The sequence below is a fragment of the Perca fluviatilis genome, chromosome 21, assembly GCF_010015445.1.
Source record: "Perca fluviatilis chromosome 21, GENO_Pfluv_1.0, whole genome shotgun sequence".
NCBI lineage: Eukaryota > Metazoa > Chordata > Actinopteri > Perciformes > Percidae > Perca > Perca fluviatilis.
In genome coordinates this window covers 1925801-1938434 of record NC_053132.1, presented here as the reverse complement: position 1 = coordinate 1938434, position 12634 = coordinate 1925801, and the positions used below count along the sequence as shown (strand labels likewise).

The window sequence follows — 12634 nt, the reverse complement described above, 5'->3', positions numbered from 1 at the left end:
AACATTTGTTTTTATCTAATAATAATTAGACTCTTTTGTTCCCCAGCTTTCTGCTGTTCAGTTACAGGTTTCAGACTTTAAATTAACTCTTAAAAATAAACACAAGACAATTTAATTTATTTCATAAACATCAGCATTGTGAAACGAGAAATTAATTTCTTTTACGTGCATTTTAAAACTAAAATAAGAAGGTAGAGAAAGATCTTCAGATTTATTACATCAAATGTTTTCAAGGTGAAATAAATGTGAATTAGTTTTAACTCTAAAATAATTCATGTTTCTCTCAGAGGAAACGGACAGTTTAAGGACACACAGGACAGAAACATCCAATAATAATAATAATATAATCACGGTGATGTCAGGATGAGTGATGCCTTTAGACTCTAACTCAGTCTCTCTTCATGTAAATGACATTAACACCAAGAAAATCTGCAGAATAAAAACAGCAATTCAGTGGCCGGGTTGGCTCGGTGGGTGGAGCAGGCGCACATATATTTAGAGGTCTATGCCTGGATGCAGAGGTCCAGGGTTAGACTCCGACCTGTGATGATTTCCCGCATGTCTCCCCCCGTCCCCTTTCTCACCTGTCCATTAAAGACAGAAAAGCCCAAAAAGTAATTTAAAAAAAATGGAATTCATCAGAATTCACTGACTCTTCTTCACGAAAAACTCACCTTTATATTCATACGTTCATACGTCTGTCCAGGTTTTTAACTGAAGACATTGTGAGATTAAGAAGCAGAAATCAGAATAAAGAAACCTTTTCTTTTGTATTTTTAAACACATAATATAATAATATGAACGCTGAGTACTGATGTGTTTTCTAGACGTGTAGTTTGAATATTAATAAAATAAGAACCAATGAACAGAAATAAAATATAAACACAAAAGTGAAATATTTCAAACATTTGTACATCAGTCCAGGCAGAAAACAGATGAAGAATTGAAGGATGGAGTCTCAGAAAGTCTGCAGAATAAAATCAGGAATTTATCAGAGTTCACGGACTCTCAACATGAAAACACTCTGAGGGTGAAGACATGCATCTGCTTTCCTTATATATATATATATATATATATATATATATATATATATATATATATATATTAGGTCAAAAGGACAAACGTGTGTGTGTGTGTCTCTCTGTGTGTATGTGTGTGTGTGTCACTGTTCCTCAGTTTGTGGCATGTTTGTATATATTGGGCAGCAAATAAGCCTCCTTCAGAATGAATGTTTATTGATTGCTTTACATTGTAGAGCATTGTAAAGTTCTGTGCTAGTTTCCGTGCGCTTTCCAATGAATGTCGAGCAAGACGAGCAGTCAGAGCTCCCACAACACAATGACAACATCCTGGCTTTGGTATATAATGTACAAGATCGTGGTTTGGGTTAAAATAACGTAGATTCTGCTAGCTACGTAACGCACGAACGCAGCATTTGTTAAGGGCATACGTTACGAAAGTTATATCTTTAAAGTTATGCACAATTTTTCATGAGTTATCCAACGAATGTCAACACGTACGAACAGTGGCAACAGAACACAAACCGAGTGGTGAAGTTAAGAAAAGTCTGTTAGAACAAGTAAACGTTGACTTGTGGCTTCACACGGGGCACCATCTCATGGGTCCTGTTGGTTTGACCCGTCCATCACGAAGGCAAAGATTAGTATTATGAGATCCTGTAACACGCTGCCTGGACGACCCAGAGGCTCTAGGCCATTCTCCTTCACACTTCTTGTATGTTTTTTAATTTTACAAGTGTGAGGTAAGATGCAAATACACCTTTGTTGTCTCCTTTAGGAGTATTTTGTCTTGGCTGTCGAGAAAACTAAAATGTGGCTAATCGCACATAAACTTACATAATAACCAAAGACAGAAAATGAAAACGCCGACGTCCTCCCTGCAAAGACTTTGTTGGTCTCTGAATCTGTAACTGAGAGGCTGAACGTCTTATTATATATATATATATATATATATATATATATATATATATATATATATTACTTTATACTGCATGGAGAACCTGGAGACTTCAGGTGCTTCTCCTTCACATTTGTCTTGCAAATTACATTATTAATTATATTGCATCTTTTTAATATTTAATGTAAAGACAGAAACCAAAGGAATCCAAACCTTCTCTCATTCCCTACGAAGACTTTGTCTTTAGCTGAGAGGCAGCGCTCAACGTCACACGTTTTCTATGAGTTATTGAGCGTTACTTTAAGGTTTACAGGAGAACCAGTGAACGAGGACCAACTGATGGAGGAAAGAAGAAATGAAACTAGAGAGAGAGAGAGAGAGAGAGAGAGAGAGAGAGAGTGTGATATGAGAGAGAGAGAGAGAGGGAGAGAGAGAGAGAGAGTGTGTGATATGAGAGAGAGAGAGAGGGAGAGTGTGTGTGTGATGAGAGAGAGAGAGGGGGAGGAGGCAAAAGATTTAACCGGCCAACCAGAGAGAGAGAAAGAGAGGGAAATGCACTTTCCTCTCTTTTGCTCTCTCCACTTCCATAACACATACTTTCTCCCTCCCTCTCTCTCTCTCTGTCTGTCTGTCTGTCTCTCTCTCTCTCTCTCTCTCTCTCTCTGTCTCTCTCTCCTGTCCATATATGGTCAGGTCCCGCCCCTGCCGTGATGTCGTCAGCCCTCGGAGGAAGACCCGTGGGGTTTTTGGGTTTTGGCGTCCAGTCCTGTGGGGCCGCAGGGCTGCGAGTTTCTCTTCCGCTCCTCATCCCTCCATCATCTCTCCTCCTCTCTTTGGGGAAAAGAAAAAAGACATTTTTCCTCGCGCTCGATTCGCCGTCCACCCGGACTCTCCTCTCTCCGTCTTCCTCTCCTTCTCTCTGAGGATTTTATTCCTCTGTTTTCTCCTCCTCCTTCTTCCCGTTTCGCCGGCTTTCAATATGACGGCAAAATCATTTTTTTAAAGTCCTGTAGAGAAAAGGAAATCTTTCTTTCAGAATAAAAAGTAAATTAAAGTAAAAAAAAGAGACACTGTAAAGTTTCTCCGGGTCTTTCCGTGTTTCCTCTGCGGCGGCTGCTTCTTCTTCTTCCTGTGCGCGGCGTTCATTTCCTGCTGGACGGTCCCTGATCCCCGAGGTTCCTGCGTTGCCCCGGCGGAGATGTTCGGGATCCAGGACGGCGTTCCCCGCGGCGTTACGGCCGGCATGAAGGAGGAGCCGCTGGCCGTGCGCTCCTGGATGCACTCGGCCGGCGTGGTGGACGCCAACACGGCCGCTCAGAGGTAAACTCTCCGCCCCAGAGGGATTCTGGGAGCTGTAGTCCCCACGGACCCACAGCCGCTCGGATGGCTTTAGAGTCCTCACAGAGAGACGGGAAGATTCAGACGTCTGTCAGGGTGGAAAGAGTATTAGAGAGTATTAGGTATTAGAGACTTCTCTTTCTGGTTATTGGTGTTTCAGGACATTTTATTACAAAGATGATCTGAGAGTGATTTTATTAGGAAGATTTTCTTCAGTCAGGAAAATATTTTTGACTCATTTTATCAGAAAGATTCTTTAAATCCCACGAATCAGAAGAGTCGGGTTGTATTTAAACTTTGACTTTTATTAAAAGGAAAAAACAATCTGAAATCAGACAAGCACTCATCACAAAAAGAAAGCTGTAATATTTCATATTTCTTCTAATATGAATGTTTCCTGAGTCTGATTCTTCACTCTGAATCATATTTCTCAGGGTTTATACTTTGGGATTCTCTCGGCGCTGAAGGTCAAAAGTAAAAATCAGCGATCTTCTTCTCAAACGCCTGCAGGGTTTTTATTCAACTCTCCATTTCCCTCATATTTTGCAGATTGTATATTTTGCAGATTAGACATTGTGCAGATAATATATTTTGCTGATTGTATATTTTGCAGATAATATATTTTGCAGATTATATATTTTGCTGATTGTATATTTTGCTGATTGTATATTTTGCAGATTATATATTTTACTTATATATTTAGCAGATTATATATTTTACTTATTAAATATTTTGCAGATTATATATTTCATCTTTTACAATTGTGAGTAAATAAAGAGAAAGAGAAAGAAGAATGAAATATTTGTAAGAAGAAACATCTGATTTATTAAGAGGAACCAGAAACAGAAACATTTCTGAAACCTTTACAACGATATATGTATTTAAACATGAATATAATATAATTAAATGTCCGGTTTAGAAGAGAATATAAATGTTTTAGTAATATCTGTAACAAACATACTGTACGTGCAGGTTTATTGGAGCAGATTTCAGAGGAAAGAAAGCAATAAAAATCATTTAGTTTCTGCAGAAACAGAAACATTTATGGTTTATAATCTGTGTTTTTATACCTTTACAACTATCTCAGTATTTAAACATGAATATTATATAATTATATGTCCGGGTTAGAGGAGAATGAATGTCTTAATGAAATGTGTCGGCAGGTCTTTGACGGACTGACGATTAACTCAGGAATGTTAAATCAATATTTGAAATATTATAGTTTTATAGTTTAATTAATTTATAAGATAAATAGGAAAATGTACATTTCAGTTAGAAAACAATAACTAAATCCTCCGCAGACTAATCTTCCTGAATTATTATAAATGATTCAAATAAAGATTTATGTTCAGAAAGAAGGAAAAAGTTAAAAATACTTTTACTTTTACTTTTTATCCCGTTTTTCTGTTGGTACTTTAGTTAAATATAAAACAATTTAATTCTTCACTTATTTATACATGTATACACGCACGCACGTATGCACACACACCCACGCATACATGCACGCACACATGCGCACGCACACACACGCAAGCGCACACACGTACGCACGCACACACACATACATGCACACACGCACACACCCACATACACACACACACACACATGCACACGCATGCACACATACACACACACACATACGCACGCACACATAATAATCACTTTGATTTAACTAAATAACAAATAAAGGTAGTTTGTAATAATAATATAATTTTTAAATCTCTTTAAAGCAAAACTAATTTCAAAGATCTTCAAATTAAAAACAGAAAATAGAAAAAAAAATAAAGTATTAATATTATAATATTATATTAATTAGTGATTTTTGTATTATATTAACAAAGTTACGGCATGTTGACATTTTAAACAAACGTAAGACGAAAGATTAATGTTAATAAAATAAAATCTGCTCTCATCAGAACTTCTGTAATATTTACAGTTTTTACATTTTGTTAAATGTAGAAAGAAAGAGAAGGAAGCTGCGAGGGTTTCAGGATGATCCTTAATAATATAATAATATAATAATATCCTGATGTTCACCTTCATGGAAATGATCTGCAGCAGTTTCTGATGATTATGAATGTTTTCTATCAGAAACCTCTTTCACATTTAAATGTAGATTTAAGATGCTCAACAGTTTTTATTAAACATTAAAAGCAGATTATGGTTAAAAGATTTATTGCCCGTTAGTACTCATGTGGAATTTGCCATCCGTATATAAACAAAAACAAACATATTGAACATTAATATGAAGTAAACATTAAATACAGAAAGAAATGCATACAGAATATGTGTTTAACACGAGAGAACAGAGAAGTATGTGCATGTGTAAATGATTCCTAACTTGATTTAAATGTTCAGAGTTTATTAATAATGATTTCAGCTCTCTGAGAAGATCGGTTTGATATTTTAAATGTGTGTAAAATAGTTTTTAATAGCGATTATAAGAGGTTTGTTTGGTCATGTGAGGTTATGACTACAGATGTTCATCTATTTGTGTTTTTGATCAACGTCAAATCATAAAATAGTTTCTTAAGAAGATTTAAAAGCAGAAATAAACTGTCTATGTTCTGGAAGCCGCGTCGGATTAATTACCATGAATCAACCACTCTGCTGCAGATCATTTCATGATTTCACACATTTAATATTCTGTCTGTCTCTCTAACCTGCCTGTCTGTCTCTCTAACCCGGCCGATGTATTCTCTCTAACCTGGCGCTGTCTCTTGGTAACCTGTAGGTGTGCATATACTGACGCGGTGCGTATGCTACCGGTGCGTGTACCGGGGACGCGATGCATTCGCGTGCACCGATGGCGTATGGCGCGCGTGTTTACGTCTCTAACCCGTTCGCTCTTTAATATCCTGTCGTCATCCGAACGTTTGTCTAACCCGTCGCTTTCGACCGGTCGTCGTGTATCCGAAGCCCCGTCTTATCTGCAACCCGTCGGTTGGCCCTGCTTCCAACCTCTCTCCCTTTTATACCCGCGCGATGCTCGTCTCTGGATAAGGCCCTTGTGTCTCTGCCTATACCGCCGGCTTGTTAATGTATGTTACACTGCGTTGTTATCGTTATATACCCCGTGTGTGTTATGCGTGGGTGTAATATGTACCGGCGTGGCACCCTCTCTCTAACCTGTCTGTCCCTCTCTAACCTGGCTGTCTCTCTAACCTGTCTGTCCCTCTCTAACTTGTCTGTCTCTCTCTCTAACCTGTGTGTCTGTCTCTCTCTAACCTGTCTGTCTCCCTCTGACCTGTCTGCCTCTCAGCGGGGTGGGGTTAGCGCGAGCTCACTTTGAGAAGCAGCCTCCGTCTAATCTGAGGAAGTCCAACTTCTTCCACTTCGTGTTGGCGCTGTACGACCGGCAGGGCCAGCCGGTGGAGATTGAACGTACGGTCTACGTAGACTTCGTGGAGAAAGAGAAGGTGAGCGAAACAAACACACCTCATGCTCACCCCAACACACAGAAATGACGCTGTGAGGGAGACGCTGACTATACAAATCCAACACACCCATGTCTAAAGGCCCGGACACACAACGGAGATCATCGCCCAAACATCACTTTAATGTTCCCTCTAAAAAAACACAGAGGTTCCAACGATTGGAATATATATATATATATATATATTAGGGCTGTCAAACGATAAACATTTTTTTATACGATTAATCGCTCAATTTCTATAGTTAATCGCATATTTTATCACATGATTAAAATTCTATTGTTTTGCATTTCAGAACTGTTACCAGTGTATCTTTATTGGGAATCAAATGAATGCAAAGAAAGTTACTTTATGAACTTTACTTTAAGATTTGTATATTCTTTATTTTTTATTTATTATTATATTTATTTACTGTAAACAAAAGAAAAATGTGTGAATCTGTCATTATTGCATAATTCCTCCAAGTACCTAACTAAAATACTAAAAATCCCTATTCTTACCAGAGTCAATATAGTGTTTAGTAACTCCTAAATAATGTTGATGACTCGCTGACGTCCAGTGATCACCGGTTCATGAGACAGCATTTGCACTCTGCAGCACTTCCAGTGTGGCTTCTTTCTCCATGGAGTACAGGCTGGGTGTGGGTGGGGCTGCTGTTCCCCTCGACGGCAATGAGACGGGTCAGAACATGCCAACCGTAGTACTTCTTTAAGACCCGAGTCCTCTACGATGCTGACAGGTCTGCAGTTAGTTGCCACCCATTTCGCAAGAGCTGTAGTAATTTTTTGGGATTTGGTTTCATCCACAGGTCGGCAAGTAGCACTTGTAGCACTCTCCAAAATACTGCTTTGCCTAAGTGGGTAGCATGCTAGTGGGTAGCATCAACCTAAGTCACGTTAATTAGCTCGTAGCTGGTAGCTGGTAGCTCAAGCTTAACGTGCTTCAGTGATATTTAAATTTGGCTTTACAGAATGTGCCTATGGCTTTCGACTTCTCTATGAGCCGTCCGGGATTTTTGGAAAATGAAAAGCGCCATTCAGAACTGTGTTGCTGCTGTCTTTCTCCATCATGCCTGTAGCCTGCAGCAGCAGGATGTGTTATGAGGAAGTATGGCAAAGAGTCAAAATAGTAGCCTGTTAGGCATGACGTGAAGCCGAGTCAAGTGTAAAATATATTAATAAATGCCGGCATGCGATTAAAAAAAATTACGCGTTATGTTCGGCCCTTAATCGCATTGCGATTAACGCGTTAATGCTGACAGCCCTAAAAAAACACAGAGGTTCCAACAATTGGAATATATTTTTGTGCAAACATGGTTGACCTCACAGTCTGTCTTCGACGTCAGTAGATCCTAGCCATCTGATTGGTGTGTCAGTGCCTTTAAACCAGCTTAACCCCGCCCCCAGGGTTAACACCAATGATTTTGTTTACACTTTTTGAAAATCAGGCAGTAACAGGAGTAGAAAACAAACAGCCCTCGGATGGAGGTTCAATGCTACATTTCTAGATATATATAGAGATAGAAACCAAACGCACCCTCACGTGTCTCCGCTCGGGGATAAAACACTGATCCCGAGATCACAGTCTGACTCAGGTGTTAGAAATCAAACGCACCGTCAGTTTCAGTTTGTTTTATGACATAAATGTTTCATGTTCTGTGTTCAGGAGCCGAGTGGAGAGAAAACGAACAACGGGATTCACTACAAACTGCAGCTGCTCTACAGTAATGGTGAGAATGCTGCACTGTTATGCTGACAATGTGTTGGTGTTCACATGTAACTATGACAATGTGTTTGTGTTCACGTTATGCTGATGATGTGTTTGTGTTCACACGTTATGCTGATGATGTGTTTGTGTTCATACGTAACCATGACGATGTGTTTATGGCTCCAGGAGTCAGAACGGAGCAGGATCTCTACGTTCGGCTCATCGACTCCATGACCAAACAGGTAAGGAACTGATTATTGAATATTTATTAGCCTAATGACAGGATTATTATTTACATTTTATATTCGTATACATTTTAAGTTTTACCAATTTAATTGTGTTAGTTGAACACACATTTTTTAATTCAGAAAGTCTTATTAGGATATTTAAAGTGACACTAACTTAATTAATAATGGAAGTACACAACTCAACAACATACCTTTCAGTCTGTCTAAAGACCTGAGGCTCGCAGAGAGGGTTGATATTTTAAAATTCTTTTTAGTCTTTTATTAAACAACTTATTTTGAATGAAGCACTTTGTGCTACATCTGGATGTATGAAAAGTAATAATATAAATAAAGTCTGATTGACTGATATAGAACATAGATTGAGTCGATTTTAGACGTTGCAAAACATTTATACATTTAAACATTTTAAGACTGTAAATATCTTGATCTGGAACCCGTCATATATTAATGACTCCACGATGTTTTCTCCCAAAAACAAACACTGAAAAAATGCAGCTTTGTGTCTCTCTCTCTCTCTCTTTCTCTCTCTCCCCCTTTCTCTCTCTCTCTCTCTCTCTGTCTCTCTTTCTCTCTCTCTCTCTCTCTGTTTCTCTCCCTCTCTCCCTCTGTCTTTCTCTCTTTCTCTCTGTCTCTCCCTCTCTCTCTCTCTCTCTCTCTCTCTGTCAGTGACAGTAATGGAAAGCAGCAGCAGCTGACGCATTTAAATCTAACGAGTCATTCAATTAGCTTGTTTTAACGAGCGTGGCCGTCAGCCGTTGTGTGATCCGCTCTTTGTGAAAAAGGCTTTTTGTGCGTTTGGTTCCAGCTGTTTGGTTCCAGCTGTGTGGCTGAATATCAGCATCTGTAATTCAACAGTTGGAGGATCAAATGTTTGCCCTCAGTTCACTCACTGCGCTCACTCCGCTAATAGCTAATAACCATAATAATGACGGTAATTTAGGCAAATTAAACAAGGCTTCAACTGAGTGTTCTCTGTGTGTGTGTGTGTGTGTGTGTGTGTGTCTGTCTATGCCTGGTGTGTGTGTGTGTGTGTGTGTGTGTGTGTGTTTGTTTCAGGCCATCATCTATGAAGGTCAGGATAAGAATCCAGAGATGTGCCGAGTTCTGCTGACTCATGAGATCATGTGCAGGTAAGAACCTGAACCCGATGACACTTCACACCAGGAACCACTCTAGAAAATGGGTGTGAATGCTAAAAGCTGAAAAGCTAAACTGGATTAATGACATCTTCCAAAATAAAGCCAGTAAGTCAGTTTAGCATCAGGTTTAAAAAAATACAATATTCACTGACATTCATACTAATAAGACCCTAGTCTGGATCAACAGAAGATAGTTTCCAGGAGAAACTTCCCTCTCTCTGTGTGTGTTGACGTTCTCAAACTCCGTTCTCTTCGGGAAAATATTGTCGCTGAAAATATCAAGTTATGAAGAAGATGTGGACGGTGCAACAAGTCAGGTCTGCTGGGTTCTTTCAGAGAATGATTGTAAAGATTTATAAAGAATATGTTAGATCATTTCCTCTCTAACTGGGAGGTTTTATAAAGAATATGTTAAATAATTTCCTCTCTAACTGGGAGGTTTTATAAAGAATATGTTAAATAATTTCCTCTCTAACTGGGAGGTTTTATAACGAATATGTTAGATAATTTCCTCTCTAACTGGGAGGTTTTATAAAGAATATGTTTAGATCATCTCCTCTCTAACTGGGAGGTTTTATAAAGAATATGTTTAGATCATCTCCTCTCTAACTAGGAGGTTTTATAAAGAATATGTTAAATAATTTCCTCTCTAACTGGGAGGTTTTATAAAGAATATGTTAGATCATTTCCTCTCTAACTAGGAGGTTTTATAAAGAATATGTTTAGATCATTTCCTCTCTAACTAGGAGGTTTTATAAAGAATATGTTAGGTCATTTCCTCACTAACTGGGAGGTTTTATAAAGAATATGTTAGGTCATTTCCTCTCTAACTGGGAGGTTTTCGGACTGATTGGTGGGATCCAGAGATCTAGTGGTAAGAGCCAATGAGGTGTAACCATGTATCAGCTGATTTAAATACCTCACTTTACTGTATTTGTTTTACTATATTATATGTTTCTTTAGCGGGGTGTAAAATGTTCCAGCCAAACCAGTTCCTTCCTGAGACTATTTAGCAGAGCCACCGTGGCTGTGTCCAGAGCTTAGTCCCGCCCAGGACCGTTGTGATTGGTTTAAAGAAATGAAACGCCGTGTTTCAGCATTCACCTTCTTAGCTTGAAGTTGGTTGTTGCTTCCAGAAGAGAACAGTATTTGAGAACGGAGACACACAGAGTGAGGAAGGAGAGGAAATGTACTACTGAGGAGTCTGACCTGAGACCTACAGTAATACATTATCATTTCCTAAATACTGCAGGCCTTTAAAGACATCTAACCTCTACTCTGCATGAACTGTAGAAATAAGAGCAATGACTAAAGAGAAATAAATATATTATTATTATTATTATTATTATTTATGATTGTGTTTGTCTTTGTGTCAGTCGCTGCTGTGATAAGAAGAGCTGCGAGAAACAGAAACGAGACGCCGTCAGACCCCCGTCATCATCCGACAGGTAGATACACACACCGCACACACACACACACACACACACACACACACACACACACACACACACACACACACACACACACACACACACACACACACCTTACACACACACACACACACACACACACACACACACACACACACACACACAGATACACTCTATTATCATGCGTGTGTTGATCTCTCCTGAATGTATTTCATGCTCTTGCACACACATTTTAATAGCAACTTATTTCTCCTGTTGTGTGTGTATGTGTATGTGTATGTGTGTGTATGTGTATGTGTATGTGTATTGTGTGTGTGTGTGTGTGTGTGTGTGTCTGATGTATAAATCTGTGTTTATAAAACATGTCCGAGTGTTTCTGTGGTGATATGGTCATCATCTCCGTCTGACAGTCAGCTAACACAAGTCTCTTCACACAGTCTACATATATATGTAGACTGTGTGAAGAGACCTGTATGTATATATATATATATATATATATATATATATATATATATATATATATATATATATATATATAATATGCATATATATATTTACGCTCTGTCAATCAATTCAAATATTTAACATTTGCTCATTTTTGAACCGAGCTTTGATACCTTTTTTCGATGCTACAGTACATGCAGAGTGTCAGGTCTTTTCATGCTTTACATATTTCTGTGTTTTGCTGAATGACAATAAAAAGGAGAAGCTTTAGAACAGATATTATGAATATAGGAGTCTTTTGAGAAGTCTGCAGACGGGCAGATATTACAAAAAAGAAGCTGAAACAGTCAGTGGAAATATAAGTTACAATGTGAACAAACAGAAGTAAAACTTACAAAATAACAGAAGTGATACTCATTTTAAGATCTTTTCGGTGGCCTTTAAAAGATTTGCGTTAACTTGTTATTACCAAGTTCATTTTGACAGCCCTTTAAATTTCTATCATCTTATTAAAACCCAAACAGAGGAGACCTAGAATTATTATTATTATTATTATTATTATTAATATTGTTATTATTACTATTATTATTAATCTGCAGGAATTTAACGGACAGTTTTCTGCTCAGAAGGAGATGTGTTAACATTGTGGATTTGTGTTTTAATTTTTGTTATCTATATGAAATGCTGCATCCCTGATTATCACTCCCAGTCTCGTCTCTGCTACCCTTTAGTGTAGTATTTATATATTTATACATAAAATACTTCATCTGAGTTCTATCCTGGGAAGCTTTAAGACGTTGTGAGAAGAAGCAGAAACAGATCCAACTCACGGCCTCTGAGGAACAAGGAGGTGTTTTATAATAAAAGGAAAACAGCGCCACCTATTGGCCGATTGACATAGACCAAATTTGGCAAAGACTTCGGAGTGTCATGGCAAAAGAAGAATCTCAGCTTTCGTGTGATAGTATTTACTTTGG

At 38.3% G+C, this 12634-nt stretch overlaps 1 protein-coding gene across 1 annotated transcript; it reads left to right on the top strand.

Annotated features, from left to right (window-relative positions):
• The first annotated feature begins 2934 nt into the window (after positions 1-2934).
• Positions 2935-11235, top strand: LOC120551572 (transcription factor COE3-like). The gene is made up of 6 exons (XM_039789060.1): positions 2935-3237; positions 6518-6674; positions 8355-8418; positions 8583-8638; positions 9701-9774; positions 11160-11235. Exons 1-6 carry the CDS (start codon positions 3116-3118, stop codon positions 11233-11235), a joined length of 549 nt encoding a protein of 182 aa, XP_039644994.1. The 5' UTR covers positions 2935-3115.
• The last annotated feature ends 1399 nt before the right edge of the window (positions 11236-12634 follow it).